Below are 18,206 nucleotides of genomic sequence, written 5' to 3' on the forward strand. Positions count from 1 at the left end.
ATGGTTTGTATTCATCTATTCATACATATATGGGGATATGTCAATTTTTTTTTAAAGAATCACCTTTTTGTGAGTCCCACCCTATCTATAAGATACTGTTTACTATGGGAAGAGACCTATGTGCTCTAAAAATATATCCTCCACCGCCATGCACCCCCACACACACACACACACACACATGTCCAGGTGCAGCGGAACACATCCCTGAAAGCACAGGGCTACCTTGCCTTGGCCCTCTCTCTCTGCAGTTCAATGTCGTTTGAATTTCCGTCCACCGGCTGCATCCGTGTCTGTTTTTCCACACTTGACACTGTCAAACGTTCACGGCAGATGCAATCACCAGTGGCCACCAGCTATTGATACCGATATGAAAGCAGAAAAATGACACAACCGAAGTCTCTACTAAAGATGACCCTAGATTTTCATGGATGCCATATTATGATGAAGAATACATTTGCAGAGGAGTTAGAGAAAAGGGCCAAGCCATTTTACTGTGTTGGTTCTGTATACAGGTTTAAAAATGAAAGTATGACCATACTATGACTAAATTGAAACTATGACTATAGGGGTGGAAGGTGCTTACTCTCTGCTTTATTTTAAATGTGACAGTATCCAAGATGAACAGTGAAGGGACTACTTGCAACAAGCTATTTAATAAACTTGATAAGAGCAAATGTATGTAACATGCTTAGAGTATTGCTGTTAAAAACTGAAGTCCTGTACGGACATGGGCAGACACTGCTTCACTAGCTGATGCTCTGCCAGGCCTGTACAGTCCGCCACACATGCTTAGTTGGATGCTTTGTTGACTTACTATGGCCATCAAAACCTCCTACTGTTCCATGGCTGTGTGAATGATGACATCATTGTCTCTCTGCTTGACCCTGGCCTGCACTGTTGACTCAATATGGATGTGAACAGACTGCATTGTGGAGGCTCGAGAAGTTCAAATAATTACATTATGCTCATCAGTGGTGTTGTCCATATTCCTTCCATATTATATTATCTTTACTGCTTTCTGTTTCTTAAACCGTAGAGTTTAACGTGATGGAGAAAAAGGGGAAACAACTACAGAGGGTTTCTGATGCAAATTTGATCATTACTCGTAGGAAATAATACAGCCACATTAAAAAAAACTTCCCTAAACTTAAACTGTCTGACACAAGAAAAAAACTATTGACTTGCAAATCAAGAAAACTAAGCCCCAGACACACAATCTTATCCAAAAAAAGAGGGAGAGTACAGAGAAAGAGAGAGGGGGGATTGGACATGGAAAGGAGGCAGATGGGAATGGTAAGAAGTAACAGACGGAGGGATTGACAGACGGAGAGAACCAAGGAAAGAATTTAGAGGAAGAGAAAACAAAGAAGGAAAAAAAATGTGTTAGAGGTAGGGAAAGGCAGAGTATATTCTTGAGGGAGGAAAAAGTGAGAGAGGAGAGGATGCAGACAAAAGAGGACGAGGCATAATTAGCCACAGTCTAGCAGGGCTGACAGATCTGTTAGACCACTTTAGCTCTCATCAGCTATAGTGGTGGTGGGGACTTCATTACCAGCCCTGTTTTCTCCCTGTCTGTGTGTGTGTGTCTCTTCCACACTTGGCTTGTCACTTGTCTATTCTCCTAACCCTGTTTTTTGCTTGTAATGTATATTAAATAAAATAGTCTTTAGCATTAGCATGATAAATGAGGATCCTTCTTTGGCTTATTAACTGTCTATGATAGGGAGATCTCCAGGGACAAAGAAAAGACAGAAATACATGCCTAATAATGTTGTTGAATGTCATACTTACAGCACATGTTGGTTTTAAGACGCTCACATAATCAAACTACATTTTGTCTGCAGAAGTTATTTTAGTTGTTAGCCTTTGCATACAAAGCTGTTTAAAGGGGAATGTAATGTATTAACAATCAGTGTTTTATGAATAAGGCTGGCAATATTATATGAAATACCGTACTTTAAGTAGTTCTGGCTCGCTTTAGGTGCACTCACTTTCGGTATAACTTCAAAGTAAAGTGGTTTAGATAATCTAGGTTAACTTTTGGCTTGTCTGTTAATTGTGATCCACTATAGCGAGGTTTTGCAGAAAGCCCAGATATCACAAATTAGTTAATGAAGTGTAAAAAAATCTGAATATTCCTTTAAATACTCGTAGGTGGCCATGTTGGTTGACCCTTCAGCTGTTTTCCATAGTCAGTCCACACATGCTCGCCCATTGCTGGCTATTTCCATTCACGTTGGTTAAGACGAGGGCACTCATTCACAAAGTTGCCACATCTGTTAAAACAGACATTGCTAGCCATGAGGTTGGAAACCCTTCATGCCTTTTTTCAAGACGTGGTTGAAAAAAATGTACGCACACACACTGCCACCCACACCCAATATTACTTGCGAGGAAGCCCAGTGTAACCTAGCAACAATGCTGTGTGTGTGTGTGTGTGTGTGTGTGTGTGTGTGTGTGTGTGTGTGTGTGTGTGTGTGTGTGTGTGTGTGTGTGTGTGTGTGTGTGTGTGTGTGTGTGTGTGTGTGTGTGTGTGTGTGTGTGTGTGTGTGTGTGTGTGTGTGTGTGTGTGTGTGTGTGTGTGTGCTTAATGCCACCACTGCTACAAAAATCCTAGGTGTAAGCTTACTTACTGTGCATGTGTGTGTATATATTTATAGAAGTTGAAGTGCAAGCAAGCCTACAACTTCACTTCTGCAATTTCCAAGAGTGCCTTGTGTTCCCTACAAAGCAGCCCCTTGATAGTTGTGGCATGCAGAGGATTTTTTTTGTATTATTGTTTCCAAGGGAACAACATATCTGTTTCTTTGATCTTTTTAACATTACACTGTTGTAATGATGGCTGAGTATGAAGTGTGCTCTTTATTCACATGGGAAATGGCAGTGCTTGAGAACGCCTTGATGCTTACACACTTACCAAATGTTCTTAAAGGTGTGGGTGTGTGTGCCTGCATCTCGCAAACACGACATAATTTGGAAAACTAGAGACAACATGCTAGTTATTTCATACACATACATGCACGCGCACACACACACACACACACACACACACACACACACACACACACGCACACACACACACACACACACACACACACACACACACACACACACACACACACACTCCTGTCAGGGCCCTCTCTTCAACATCGGACTCCCGAGCACACTGTCTGCCTAATTTACTGTTGGACATTTTCATTACACCTTCAATGGCAGGTGTGTGCGCCGGTGATGGGCGTCACATTTGATTAGAGCTATGCTAGAGGCTGACCTGTGGAAGAAAAAAGGTTAGCTATGCTTGTCAAAATGTATTAGCCAGGAGGCACTTTCTTTGTAAAGCCTGGGCAAGAAATGGAGAGATGAGATGAAAGAGGAGAGAGATGTGTTGCAGAATGCTCGGCCATTGCAAAGATGAAGGTGAAGCTTGTAAGCTAAGAAAGTTATAATCCACATCAGTGAGCTTTTTCTACCACATTCATAGTGTGGTTAAAGCAAAGAGGCACAAGGTCTCTTTCTCTAAATCTTTTTGGACATCCTTGGCTAATCGTCTCAATGCGTTCTTTTTTGAAAGAAGCTACAACATGTTCTGGGTGTAGATTATTTTTGGTTCCCTTCCCTTCCATTTTACAGTATCCTTTTCTTCCCCATTCCTTTTTTGGCCCGCCATGTTGCTTTCGACACTGTTGAAGACACATTTGTATTTTCCCCTATAGACAGGAAAGACAAGTAGCGTGGGAGGAGTGCAAAGCTCCCATCATATAAGAAGACTTCCCACTCAGAAAACAGATATTCAGAAATTCATCTTTTTCTGTATTGTGCGTGCTAACAGAAAAGTACATCCTCTTGTGTGTTTTTTTTCCCCGTGGTGGATATTTATTTGTCATGCAGCACCTGAGGAAAGAAAAAGGATCCGTTGTTCACCTTGAAAAGAAAGAAACACATCATTAGTGTCGACTGCATATTAAGTCTTTTTTTTTGTTATTTCCTCTTCTTATCTGAGCAATTAAAATGGCTCATTTTCCATTCAAGCAGCTCCCAATTTTTTCAATTTGGTTCATGGGTTACATGACGCAGAGAGGGAAGTGACTGTCCCTAGAAGCTATTGTGAGTTATAATAATCAAATGTATTTTTCAATTTTTTTATGGCTTTGCACTTGTAGCAATAAAGTGAAAACAGATACATGATGTTTAATGTGTCTGGTTTGTTAGAAACTGTAGATGCTGGGGTGCACTGTAGTCTGTGATACTAAGGTTTTTTAGTTGTTACCCATCCCTACCGTACACAGTTCCACTACTTAGTCTCCCCCCACGGGACGGTTGCTTTTCCTCACACACGCTTGCCGTCTCCCACTCACTTAATTCAGTTTAAAGCAGCCCGTTATTGTTCTCCATCTTCCTTTCACTATTTTTCCGAGGGTTCCATTGTGTCTCTATGTTGCCGATTTTGGTTTTGCTCTCATTCTGTCTTCCGACGCATCTTTCCATTTCCCGCTCCTGCGTCTCATCTTCTCCTTTCTTTTTCCTTCCCTCTTTCATCGGCAGATTTTATGAAATATGGTTGAAATATGAAACTGTGTCTTTATGGCATTTTTCAAGCTGTATTTGATAGTATGGAGGGACAGAGATGAAATGGGGTGGAGAAGGAGATGACATGCAGACATGCGCTCTAACCACTACACCACGAGCGGGGTTTGTGTCCTTCGTGTCCCAAACAGTCTCACATCACAGTGCTGAAAACTGTACATCACTGAAGCTTAGTTCTGTTGTGTTTATGCAAGTGACCCTCGGGGCCTGCAGACAGGCAATCAGCAGCAGTTATTAGCTGCAGATGACAACAGGGGAGCCTACCTGTCTCCCTTTAAACACAAGCGCGCACACACACACAAACACACTTCTACAGACGCACACACACATACACACATGTATCCCTCTCTCCCTCCTCTCCTCTGTCACTGTTTGGAAAGAAGCCCTGCTGACTTGTCAACCCATCAAGCTGCTGCTCAACAAACCTCAACCAGACACACACACACACACACACACACACACACACACACACACACACACACATACGCTGATGTTTCATCCTGAATCAGCCTCAGTCTTCGGGCATTAATATGATAATATTTGCAGTGTGTCAGTGATGGAGGCCGCCGCATAATGAGATAATTACAGTGTTGTTTCATTTGGAGAGCGACACGCACGCTCAATCAAAATGGCAGCCCTAATTACGGGCCCAGGGATTGGCTAATGAGTTCGGCAGAAGAGGGGTGGTCGGTGGTGTTACATGTTTTATTAAAATAAAATAAAATATCAACTCGTCTCCATGCACTCTTTCTCCCAGGGTATGTTTGTTTGTTTGTGTTTGAGAGATAGGCCGGTGCGCATAAGTAAGGGAATAAAAAAGCAAGTAATACACTTGAACAAATAAATAATAGAAGCGATTTAAGCGTGATTCAAAACAGCACGGTTCCACTTTGGTGGGAAACAGATTGGTATCGATAAGCTGTGTGTTTAAACTAGTTCTTAAACCAACCTTAACATGCAAATATCTATCTTTATTAAAGCAATACTGTGTAACTCGTGTCGCCCCCATGAGGAATTCTCACTAATCGCAACAACACTGTTAGCACTTCTACGTGAGGTAAGCCTTCAGTGATCGAGCATGGATCTTATACCTTCTGATCCAGGTTTTTTCTTAAAATCAATAATAATCAACTACTGAAACATTTCTTGGGTGCTTCTTGGGATTTTTTCTGACCTCCTACACCAGTGTCAGGGAAAGCCACCAGTTTGTAAAACGCTGCCATACTGAGAAATATAGAGAGAGTTTGGTGTCGAAATAGTAGCAGTGCTTTGCAAATCAACACACATGCGCAGGAGAAGGTATGACTCAGCCTTTATGTCTCCACTGAGAAGGGATGGAAGGTGAGCTGCATTAAACCAGGCTCCACATAGTCACAGTGTGCCTAGCCCTGCATAGGAAATTACATGGATTAGTTATACACTTGGAAAAACACACACTTTTTTTCATTCCTGAGGTTGCCTTCACGCACGCACACACACACACACACACACACACACACACACACACACACACACACACACACACCCACACCCGCACACACAGAGTCTCGCACAGGCAGATTTTCTAATTAAAAAGGCCCGGTCACTAGAGAGACTTAAACATGTAAGTTATGTACTTCACTAATGAACCTCTCTCTATCTGCACTCTGTCTCGCTCTCCTCTCCTCCGGTCAATATCCGCCTCGAGGTCAGATCATTAGAATGTAGCACACAACGGCCTGTTTGACAAAGGCTGCGTGCTTGTTTGTGTGCCTTCCTTAGTGTGCACTTATTTAAATGTACTATTGTTAAGTATTTAAGTTTTTACAGAGGCAGTAGTGCATTCTTCTCTTATCTCTCTTACTCTCTCTCTTTGAATATTTGTATACAGTGTGTATTTCCCGACGACCGAACGGCAAATCAGTGTCAACATTAGATAGCTGTTTTTCCAATGCTGTTTGCCAGTAAACACAGATAAACGACAGCGCTTGTGTCATATGTTGGTCGCGCATTCTGAAGGATTATTCTCACCACAGCTGTTTGCACTTGTGCGTTCTGTGTAGCTTATTTACGATATGCCAGTCACCAATGCTTTCTTGCCTTCTTTTATTCTTTTTTTATGCTGAGGTATTTTTTCATGTTCACCTTTTCAAGGTCATTTGTGTATTCACTACCAGTCAATTTTTCCCATGGTTCACTTGAGGAGAGCACTGCATTGTACATCTATGCGACTTTTAAGCTGAAAAGCCACGTCCGTCAAATGTCTTTATACTATTTTTTATTTCATTTTTTTCTATTGCACCTTGGATTTTTTTCTCTGTCAGCTGTACAAAGTTCAGTTCAGGCAGCGATGTCTTCTCTGAGGCACTACTTTGTGGATATTATCTTGTCTGCCTGTCAGTCTTTCCCGGCGCTGTCAAGGGCTGTCACTTGCAAAGCAAAAGAAATCCCAGGGCATTTCACCCCAGAAAGAAGGTTGAATGTACCATGATCCACCTGGCTTTTTTAATTCCAAGCTGCAGATGGTAAAGAACGGACCATTTGTCCCAAGTTCCAATGAACTAACATCTTTTAGTTAATCTTTTTTTTTAGCTTCAGAAGTGGTAGGATTGCCTAGAGGAAAGAGGGTTCCAACTAGGAATCATGAGGTTGCTGGTTCGATCCCCGGCACCAGACAGGAGGGTGTTAGTTGTAACACTAATGGTGGCTGGTATTACATCTACGGTGCCCACCATCTTTACCATTGTGTCCTTGAGCAAGGCACTTAACCCCAGAACTGCTCCAGGGGCGCTGTACTACGGCTGACCCTGCGCTCTGACCCCCTCCGAAGTGGTCACTTGAGAGGGGATATGCCAAAAGACACATTTCAATGTAGCAATTGACTAATAAAGGAACTAACTTAAAGTGTCATGTTGTGTCTCTTTGCAGTGATCAGCGTCTCCAAGGGTTACGCAGGGAGCAACAGCAGGCGAGAGCTGCTCCAAGCTATGAGGAGCTGGAGGCCGCACGACGCAGAGTCCTGGACTACGACCCAAACCGGGTGAGTGTGTGTGTGTGTGTGTGTGTGTGTGTGTGTGTGTGTGTGTGTGTGTGTGTGTGTGTGTGTGTGTGTGTGTGTGTGTGTGTGTGTGCAACAACTTTTTGGCTCCAAGAAATAAGTGTAGGCTGGAATGCAAGCTTTATTGTTTCTTGCCGTGAACATACAGTACACACTAAAAAAGCGCTTTGAAATGACATGTTCTGCAGCAAGATAGCCACTTTAAAGGATTGGCCTGTGTGTGTGTGTGTGTGTGTGTGTGTGTGTGTGTGTGTGTGTGTGTGTGTGTGTGTGTGTGTGTGTGTGTGTGTGTGTGTGTTTGTGTTTGTGCACGAGCGGTTGGCTTCCAGTACCTCAGCCTGTTTTTCCCCTCTGTCTGCAGCCTTTCTATTTCCAGCTCCTCTTGTTAACATTTGAAGGTGCTGTGTGTGCCACCGAGGCAGGCGCCTGCCCCGCTTCTCCTCCCTCATTTAGTTTATGGAGAGAGATCTATTAGACCGGTGACATTTCCATCCACCCTTTCCCTTTTAGCCCTTACACACCACAACCTTTTTCTTTCTTTAGCTCCTACCCTTTTGTTGTCCCTCTTTTATATATATTTTTTCCCTTTCTTATATTAAAAAAGAACAATAATGCTGCTGGAATCTCTCACTGTAGTTGCCTCTTCTAACCCAATCAGCACTTGTAAATATGTCCCTGAAATCATGTATCGATCCAGCCTGAGGAATCATTTCATTTGCCCCCATCCGTACACTCCTGCACTCCCAAGCATACTTCAACCATGGAAATCAATAGCCCTTTTAAAATGGGATTTTTTTTAATGCCGGCAAGTACGCAGAAAAATCACGCTTGGATCCGAATCAGTGCAAGATTTATTTGTCATTAAATGATAGGAGAAATCAAGGAAATATGGGATAGATCTTTTATGACAATTTTGCTGATCGCCCAATCACCTGACACAACCCGCCCCCTTGCTGTTGCTCGCTTCCTCCAATAGTGTTAGTCTCTGTTTATTGAGCAATGAGGATCTGCCAAACCAGTCCTTATTAAGCACTCTCAGACACACACACACACACACACACACACACACACACACACACACACAGTCGCTCACACACACACACACACACAGGCGGAAGTGGCTTTCTTGGCGGCCCGAAGGTCTTCGTCACTCATTACACACAACGGCGTCTGCAGTAAAAAATAAAATAAGCCAGTACCTCCCCCGAGGAGCCCGATAATGAAACACCCCACTCCCAATCACACACACATGCCTTAGTGAGAATGGAAACAGTAAAACAGAAAAACACCTATAGGAGGTTACAGTCAGTCAAGTTTCTAAAGAAAGAATAACCTTTCGATTTCTGTTTGAAGTAGCTCTTGTTCCTATAGAAATGTTGAACTGGCTCAATTCATTTTTGACGAACGCAATCAGCCAAATGAATGTACAATTTAGTGGAGAAATGAAGTGTATTAGATTCGCCTCAAAAAAGAGATTGAAAACTAGACATAACACAACGCACTTGTGTCCTCGGTGTGTAGACAGACATATCTTGTGAAAGACTAAAATAAGACATTTTAGCTGAGTGCTGTTCTGTTTACGTTGGTGCTTGTTCCCCCTTCACATGCCTGACAAAGTTGAGTTTACAGCGTGCACATGTTTTTGCTTCACTGGGCCCTTATACCCTGCACACATTTTCCTATTTCCCTCTCTCCGTGTGCTATGATAAGAGCTTAGTAAATGCAGACCCACTTGAACAAGCAATCGCTGGCTTCGGCCTTGTGTCATCAGCCTTTTAGCAGTCTCCCACCACTGCTCTTTTATGCTTAGCCATTTCATGCGGCCATGAGTGGTTAGAAAGGCTTTTTTCCAAAGCTCTCAACACAAGGCCAGGAGCACCGTTTTCTCCCTCTCAGAGTGGTTTTGTGTGGGATTTGAAAAGTGTGTGTGTGTGTGTGTGTGTGTGTGTGTGTGTGTGTGTGTGTGTGTGTGTGTGTGTGTGTGTGTGTGTGTGTGTGTGTGTGTGTGTGTGTGTGTGTGTGTGTGTGTGTGTGTGTGTGTGTGTGTGTGTGTGTGTGTGTGTGTGTGTGTGTGTGTGTGTGTGTGTGTGTGTGTGTGTGTTAGGTATAGGGGATCCTGGGTAGCACACTAACCTAAGCCGACATAAACAAAGCGATATCTATTGTTTATTCTTTCAGCTGCCGTCTATACACATGATCCCAAGGAAGGTGGACTGAAGTGCGGTGTGTGTCACTGGCTTTTTCTAGTGTCCCCTTCCTTAATTCTCTCCACCAAAATCCCTCTCTCCCTCTGTGTCTCTGTCCGTCTATCCATCTATAATTCGACCCCTTCCCCTCCTATATGTTCCCTGTCTGTGTGGATAGGTCAAACTTGTAATTATGACAATCACACGCCATCTTCCTTTCATTTTTTCTATTTTCTCTATATGCTAATGACAGGCTGTCTGTTATGCCGTGATGGCCAATTAAGCCTCAAAAAGTACATGAGCGGTTTCTTTTAATAGACTTCTAAGTTCCATGAGATGAGTGGAGAATGACTTTTTAACACATTCGTTGGCTCACCGAGTTTCTAACTCAATATTTCAATAATTGACTACTATGGTCTTGAGAGAGCAAACCTGAGCATTTTTAGACTGATTTCTTAAAGAATGTTCCAAATGGATGCTTTGCAGACAGGCCAAGATATGCTGTCTTTTAGTACCTAGTTATTGGTGAAGCTCTCCAAATGATGCGGCCTACACTTCCCACAATCCAATGCCATCACAGAAGAGAACATGTGTTTTTTGACATGAGGCAGAGGCTGCTGGTTCGTAAGTGGCATCATGCTGTTGCCAGTATTGGTTGTTCAGTATTGGCGGAGTATAGCAGTAGTAGTAGTTTAATTCTATTTATTCATTCTTTATTTATTTCTTAGACTACCCTAGCGGTCATTGTATTTTGACATCCAACAATATGTCATTGTTCTGGATTCTTCACTTTATGTCTTTGACATGTTTATTATAGTGTATATGCATTTTATGTGCATGCAGCTCATGGTCAGCTAAAATGAGCGATGCCACAGTGAACCGGGGTCTTGATTGTCCAGTGTAACAGAGACACACACACGCATGCACCCACACACACACACACACACACACACACACACACAGGCGCAAGATACAGGAGAAACACACATACAGGCGCCAGATACAGGAGAAACACACACACAAACTCATACATCTTATCTTCAACTCATTACCCTGTGAGTCGTAAACAACAGTGGCAGCGCATGCGACACCTTAATGAACACAGAAGTCACAGAAAGCCTCCCAACATACACACACACACATTTACACACTCCCGAGTCATTATCAAAACACACACAGAAAAACACTCACCCAAGTCCAGATACGACTTCTGTCATCCGTTGCGCAGCTGTTTTTTTGTACTTCTCTCTAATGTCGGTGCGTGTGGACATCCATCACCTTGATGATATTTTAATGTCACATCCTCGGGCTGTCTCAATCTCTCCCTCTCTCTCCCTCTCTCTCTCTCTCTCTCTCTCTCTCTCTCTCTCTCACTTTTTCTCTCCCTCTCCCTCCCACACGTCGACCATCACTTCATAAATAAACCCCCACATCATTAAGTAAACACGCACACCCAGCCTGTCACCTTGATAGATGGCCTACACACACACACACACACACACACACACACAGGAACTAGTGATCTGTGCGGGGGTACTTCATGCCCACAGGCAAAAAGCACCCCCTGATGGGTTTTGCGCCCACTGACATAATGAAAGCACAAAATATCCGTCTGTGAACTTGAACTGATCTGAGGCCCACTTTGTGAAAAACACATCCTCAGTATTACAAAATGTATTCATATTTTTCGACAATAGATTTTTCAAAATGCGGCCCCCTTTTGTGGTACGATATTGATATTTCTGTTTTGTTTGATTGGCCAATCCTGCTTTAAAGTACCTGAAAAGTGACTCACACACTGCCTTGCTGTGGACAATTCAGAACTTCTGTCTCACTCTGCAAAATAGACACACTCACACAGAGCACAGGTGTAACGGATGAGCTGGCAGGCATGTCCCGCTGTGTGCCTAACGTCGGGGAATCTAGCAACGAAAACGGTACTGTGCATGCCCAGCAGAAAGCGATCTCATAAAGACAAGAGGGGGAACCCAAGGGAGAGAGGGATGAGGGAGCAAATAAGCGAAGGAAGAGAATTTCGAGGGGAATGGAAAACAGAGAAATAGAATGGTAGCGGAGAGGGGAAGAGAACATATGTGTAAAAGCTCCTGTAAACCTGATCTAAAATAGTAAACATATATGATACCTAAGTACACTCGCACAGGCACGCACATATGACCACAGTGTACCCATCTTCTTATGGCTACTTCCAGCAGGATTGTGCACCATGTCACAAAGCTCAAATCATCTCAAACTGGTTTCTTGAACATGACAATGAGTTGACTGTCCTCCAATGGCCTGCACAGTCATCAGATCTCAACCCAATAGAGCCTCCTTTGGGATGTGGTGGAACAAGTTAGCATCATGGATGTACAGCCGCCAGATCTGCAGCAACTGTGTGATGCTATCATGTCAATATGGACAAAAACATCTGAGGAATGTTTGTTACACCTTGTTGAAAGTATGCCACAAAGAATGAAGGCAGTTTGGAAGGCCAAAGGGGGTTCTATCCAGTACTAGCAAGGTGTACCTTTATAAAGTGGCCAGTGAGTATAGACGTGGTGATGTCGGGCAAACATGCAATGGTGCCTTAACAGTAGAAGATTGGCACGTGTAGGAGGCAGATGGGACTGAGGAAAATGACAGGCAGAGGGCCCTGGCATTAAATGAGTGAAGGAATGGAGCGGGGGAGGAGGAGGAAGAGAAGAAGCAGTGATGGCTCAGGTGGTGTCAATGGGGAGAGATTAAAGCGAGTGTCTAGCCCTGCTGGAACGTCCTTGAGCATGATATTCAAAGAAAAGGACATGTTCCCATTGGTGGATATGGGGTGCCTCAGTACTTGAAGTTCAACTGAAATGCCGCGGCGTGCATATGTGTTCTTTGACTGCGTGCTATAAGGAGAAATCAGTACGCAAACTGATATAATGGTGTACGTGATTATTTTGCTACTCTAAGTTCTTTATACTGCTATCAATTAAAACATTTCCTTTGGGATAAGGGCAGCTAATGTCCTCGTCCTGTCATTGGCTGATGGGTGACCCATGGCAACAAACTGAAACAACAAATCCAATTGGCATGATTTTTGAGTGCCAAAAAAAGAGGAATGTGTTTGATGATTTTTCAGTTGAACTAGAAGAGAGATAATGAGATAATAGAATACAATAGGTTGAGCGCGGAAGTCTTCCTTTCCTCAACAAATCAAGGGACTATGTATGTGACATGTGAGGTTGTCTGCTTCAATCTCTTTGTCCAGTTTTTTGTTCCCATCTCTCTCACTCTGCTGTCCAATTAATTAAAACACTTTTTTCATATAAAAGGGAAAAATATATATTTATTGAAATAACATGAATTGGAGGAAAGGGGGGAGGGAGGGAGGGCGAGATGCTTGTTTGTGCATATGGACGAAAAAGTGAGTGAGAGAGAGAGAGAGAGAGAGACAGAGAGCATCTGTTCCGGGGGTGTTTCTCTGAAGGAGGCTGTACTAATATCGGTCTAATGTTATGTGTTAATCAGGTTAGCATATGCCCCTGTGTGTGTGTGTGTTTTGTGTTGGTTTTTAGGTTTCACTGATGCACCTGCACTATTTTAATGAGGAGAGAGAGAAGGCTTGGGCACCCTATCACTCAACATCCCTGTATTTCTGTCTGTGTCCCTTGCTCCCTCTCGTACACACTCTTTCTCACACACACACACACACACACTCACAATCCCCATGGGTAAAGCCGCATTTGAAGAAACGTGGATCACCAAGCAAGCTGGATCAAGTCCTGCTTTCTTATTTTCCCCCAAACATGCTCACAAGTGTAAAACAATGTAACTGGACAGACTTCTCACACACATACACACATATACACACACATGCACCCATGTACTAACACACCAAATCCTTTGCACATGCATTCACAGTAAAAACAAGACAACACACAAAGCTACACAAAAACTGACTTGCACGCTCGCAAACGTTTTATAACAGACTTTTAAGAGGTAGCATACCACAAACACATAAAAACACACATTCCACAATTAACCACAGAGGCAAGGGCAACATGCACACGCACGCACGCACACACACACACACACACACACACCATCAAACGGGCCGAAAACCACAGCTTTGGCCAAACTGAAGCTGTTCGAAAGAGTTCATTTCTCTCTGGGAGGCTCCAAACACACACACACAAACAATTTTTTTGAGGGGAAAAAATCCCATAATTCAGTAATTACGATAAATGCAGTCTCCTGATCCTGGTTTCCTCATGACCCCCCCCCCCCTCCCCCCATCTGAGCTCACCCTCGCCCACCAGTAAAACAATTTGAAACACACCCCAGTCTTTATGTGACAAACACAATCCCTTACTGTGTGTGTGCTGCATTCGAGGCATGCACTGATTAAAGACTGCACGTCAGTCCCAAACTCTCTGGACCGGGGCTTTCTGAGCTATTCCGGCAGCGTATGATTACACACGCCTTTACCACAAGTTAGTGTTTGGATCCTACAACCCAGAATTACCCCTTGAACAAGCTCCTGAGACCAGCTACTGGGAAGCAGTTTTGGGGGGAAATGATAGAGCAGAATTGAGGCAAGAGGTACAAGCTTACAGGGAGACTGCTGTCTGTTTAAAGTGGAGTGAGTTGATGGTTATTAAAATGAAAGTAGTGCCGCGAAGAATGTTCCCCTGTCTCGAGCCATTTAAGTCCAAATTTAGTCCAGCAAGATCATTATTATTATTATACCATTTGTGTGTTGATGTTTGTAAGGGAAATTCTATTTCTATTTTGTATATGCACTAGGAATAATTCCGAAACAACTGCATTGGCCTATACAAGGAAAACAGTTTGTACAAAAGATTGCTAGTTAAGTAGAGTTTGACCGTTCTGGGCTACTGTAGAAACATGGCGGTGCATGGCAGCCTCAGCGCCCCACTCCTATGTAGATATAAAAGGCTCATTCTGGGGTGATAAAATAACCAATTTTAATTTCAATTATACACTAAGTACAACATACTTAGGGAAATTATATTCCATTTATGTTGTGGAAAAATGCCAATAGATTCTACACACTGAACCTTTATCTCTCCAAAAATTAATGGTTCCTGTCGTATAAGAGCCCACTTACAATGCTTAATTTAACTTTGATTTGAAGAGCATAGAGGCAAAAATATAGTGAGTAATAATTTCACTATATTTCTGCTGGTTCCTACGTCATTTCAAACCCAAACATGGCCTCCTGTCTAAGGCTACAGACTGAACTCTTGCTCACACACCCTGGAGACAACAACAAAGAGTGAAAACATCTGATTCCGCCATTACTTTTTCCCAACCCCGCTGCTATCAAAGAGTTTTCACACTCACGTACTGCACCTTTTCTGCCATCCCTGTCTCTCTTTGCAAAGTCACAATGAGCAATTCCATCCACGGACTCCCCTCCTTTTTTCATGTCCTCGCCTCTCTCCAGCTCTTCCCTGAGGCTTAAAACCCTTCCCCTCTCCCTCTCTCTTTCTGTCTCTCTCTCTCTCTCTTCTTTCTTTTGTTTTAAGTCACCTCATTCCAATGCGATACACAGCATTTTTTTTTGCTGCCTCCCCATCTGTGTATAGACACAGGCCTACTGGGACTTATTTGGTGTCTGTCTTTCTCCCCACACGCTTGTCTCTGGCCTGCGGGCAAAAACAGCGGAGTGTGATCGGTTTGAGAGTTGATGGAAATCTCCCATTCTCCTCCTCCACTTGCGTTTCGCTCTCAGTTCAAAGCATCATCCCCATTCTAGTGTTAGAATTTAGAGGAATAGTTCAACATTTTAAGTGCCAGTGTGCCACGTATGTTTTTGCTTTTTAGAAACAACCCGCAAAACCAACGACATTCAACAAATTCTGCAACAAAAAATTAACTAATTCCCTGTGTGGGTTCGTGTTTACGTCGGTGTGTGTGTGTTTGCGTTTGCCTGTGCGTGTGCGTGTGCGTGTGTGTACGGTGCAAGACCCAGGTTTAGACATCAAGGCTGTCCCTGTGCTCATACAACTCACACAAGCACACACTCTGTATGGCCGTTGAATCACAGCTTGACATAAAAAAATCCAAATTCTGCCTCCCTCTTCCTCCCACTCTGTAGATATACTGTACCTTTCTGGGTATTGAGATAGCGCAGATTGAAACCCACACACACGGACACACGCTCACACACACACACACACACACATGTACACACGCTCTCACACACATGTACACACGCTCACAGGGGTATTTGGATGTTATTTCAGCAAACAGTGGGGGAGGCAAAGAACCCAGCAGAGGAGGGAGAGGAACATGGACACTACCCCAGTAAATAAACAACACCCCCATGGCCACGGCCACGGCCACAAACACACACACCCACACACACACACACACATACACACACAGACACAGACAGACTGATCCACACATGGAACAAGTTTAAGATGCATGTTGATTACAGCTCCATGTGGTAAAGCCCTTCTGTCAAACGCAATTTCCCGGAAGTTTAAAAAGTCACTGATTTGGATTTGCTATCCCTTGATCAGCCGTTTAATTACCATGAAACCTAATACTCTGCTTTAAAAAATCAGAAAACCACCCATTACGGATACAACAAGTGCTCTATGTAACCACCTCGGATGAAATTGGCCGGCCAAATTTCCCCCTGTTTCGTCATCCTGAGGACTGATATAAATTGTCCACTTACAAAATGTCGATGGCTAACAGCCACTAGGCAGCAAATTATTGTGTGTGTGTGTGTGTGTGTGTGTGTGTGTGTGTGTGTGTGTGTGTGTGTGTGTGTGTGTGTGTGTGTGTGTGTGTGTGTGTGTGTGTGTGTGTGTGTGTGTGTGTGTGTGTGTGTGTGTGTGTGTGTGTACTTGGTCCATTTGGAGTCACTGATATCAGTACATTTCCGGTGGAGTGCAAGAGTTTTGAACGCGTGCTCGCAACTTACGCATGTAAACAATTTATTTAGAGATCTTGTAAATGGTTTGAGAACTTTTAACCAGGGCAGATTCATTCAGGTACGTAATGTAGTCTGCATGGAGCCATAGCAAATGATGGCAGTGCAGCTAATGAGCTAAAAGAAAAATGTAAATGCTACCTGTTCCGTCCTCATATGGTAAGATTAAACCCCAAACACACGCACCACACCCACACACACACACACACACACACACACACACACACACACACACACACACACACACACACACACACACACACACACACACACACACACACACACACACACACACACACTAGTCAATGTCTGAACCCAACTGTATGTAAATGTAAAAGGCCATTCTGAGGTCAAGAGTTGAGGCCTAAGCAAACACTAACAATGAAGACAATTACCAGCAGATTGGCCTATTACCAAAATAGACTTGCATTCCAGTCTGAATGTGTGTAACCTTTGGTCCCCATGTGCATGTGTGTGTATGTGTGTGTGTGTGGGTGTGCCTGTGTGTGTGCGTGTGGGTGTGTGTCGGTGAACTTGTGCGTGTACCATCTGCTGCTAACGAGCTGAGAGTGCGCGGGGTCCAGGTGTGGGAGTGTTTAGTGTACACTGGGGGGCAAGTGAGCCTCCTGTTTGAGATACATACACACAAAGCCTTCTATTACAGCGTAATCTGCTGTGCCAACGGGCTATACTTTGCTAGCACGAAATGATGTGCCTTGGCCATTTTTAGTTTTTGTTTCAGTTGGTTATTAAAACCATTTCACAAGAACATTGCCAATTGAGAATATGGTTGAGAAAAAAACGTTCAATTGAAGAAAGACTACTCATGCCAGCGGCAATACCTAAAAAACATAAGGGAATAAAAAGGAAAGAGAACAAGGCAGAAAAAGTTTTGGGAAAATAATATGTATAAAAAAAAATGTTTTTGCTGTTTTTGGACACAAACAAACAACTTATTTTTCAGACATGTGAACATGATTTTATTGAGTCTCTTGCTGTTAATGCTACAGTGTTTACCACTACTTAAGTCACTATTTGAATTAATGTTTTTTTTTAACATTACCTCAATACAGCCCTATGACCTATCGGCTATAATTGCCATTGAAAATGTGAGTGATTCCAAAAAGATTGTTTTCCAAAAGCATCACATTGGATGTTGAAACCCCCTGGCTTAGTGTGAACTGAGGGTCCAACACTGTAATATATAAGTGCATTTAGCTGTCTTGCCATGTTACAGACTTCATCTATACAAATAATAGTCATGACATGAGTCAAACTCTCTATCCTCCTATACTGTATGTACTATAGTATTTCCTTGAATGCATTGAAGGATTTGACTTGACTCCAAAACGCAGCTTCTGTAATCTGGTCTCTGCAAACTATTTACGGAGGAGGGTGGATATGGGATCTCATGGTGCCAGTTGGAGGCAGGTCATTGGGGCCA

General features: G+C 43.2%; 1 protein-coding gene across 1 annotated transcript in view; it reads left to right on the forward strand.

The window, feature by feature from the left end:
* The window catches only part of pard3ba (par-3 family cell polarity regulator beta a), a 148,726-nt gene that overhangs the window by 112,572 nt on the left and 17,948 nt on the right, over positions 1 to 18,206 (forward strand). The window contains exon 22 of the mRNA XM_080052855.1: positions 7,492 to 7,603. Coding sequence (XP_079908981.1) covers positions 7,492 to 7,603 — 112 coding nt within the window. The remainder of the gene's footprint in view (positions 1 to 7,491; positions 7,604 to 18,206) is intronic.

This window comes from Ammodytes marinus (genome assembly GCF_949987685.1).
Source record: "Ammodytes marinus genome assembly, chromosome: 24".
In the NCBI taxonomy this organism is placed as follows: Eukaryota; Metazoa; Chordata; class Actinopteri; order Uranoscopiformes; family Ammodytidae; genus Ammodytes; species Ammodytes marinus.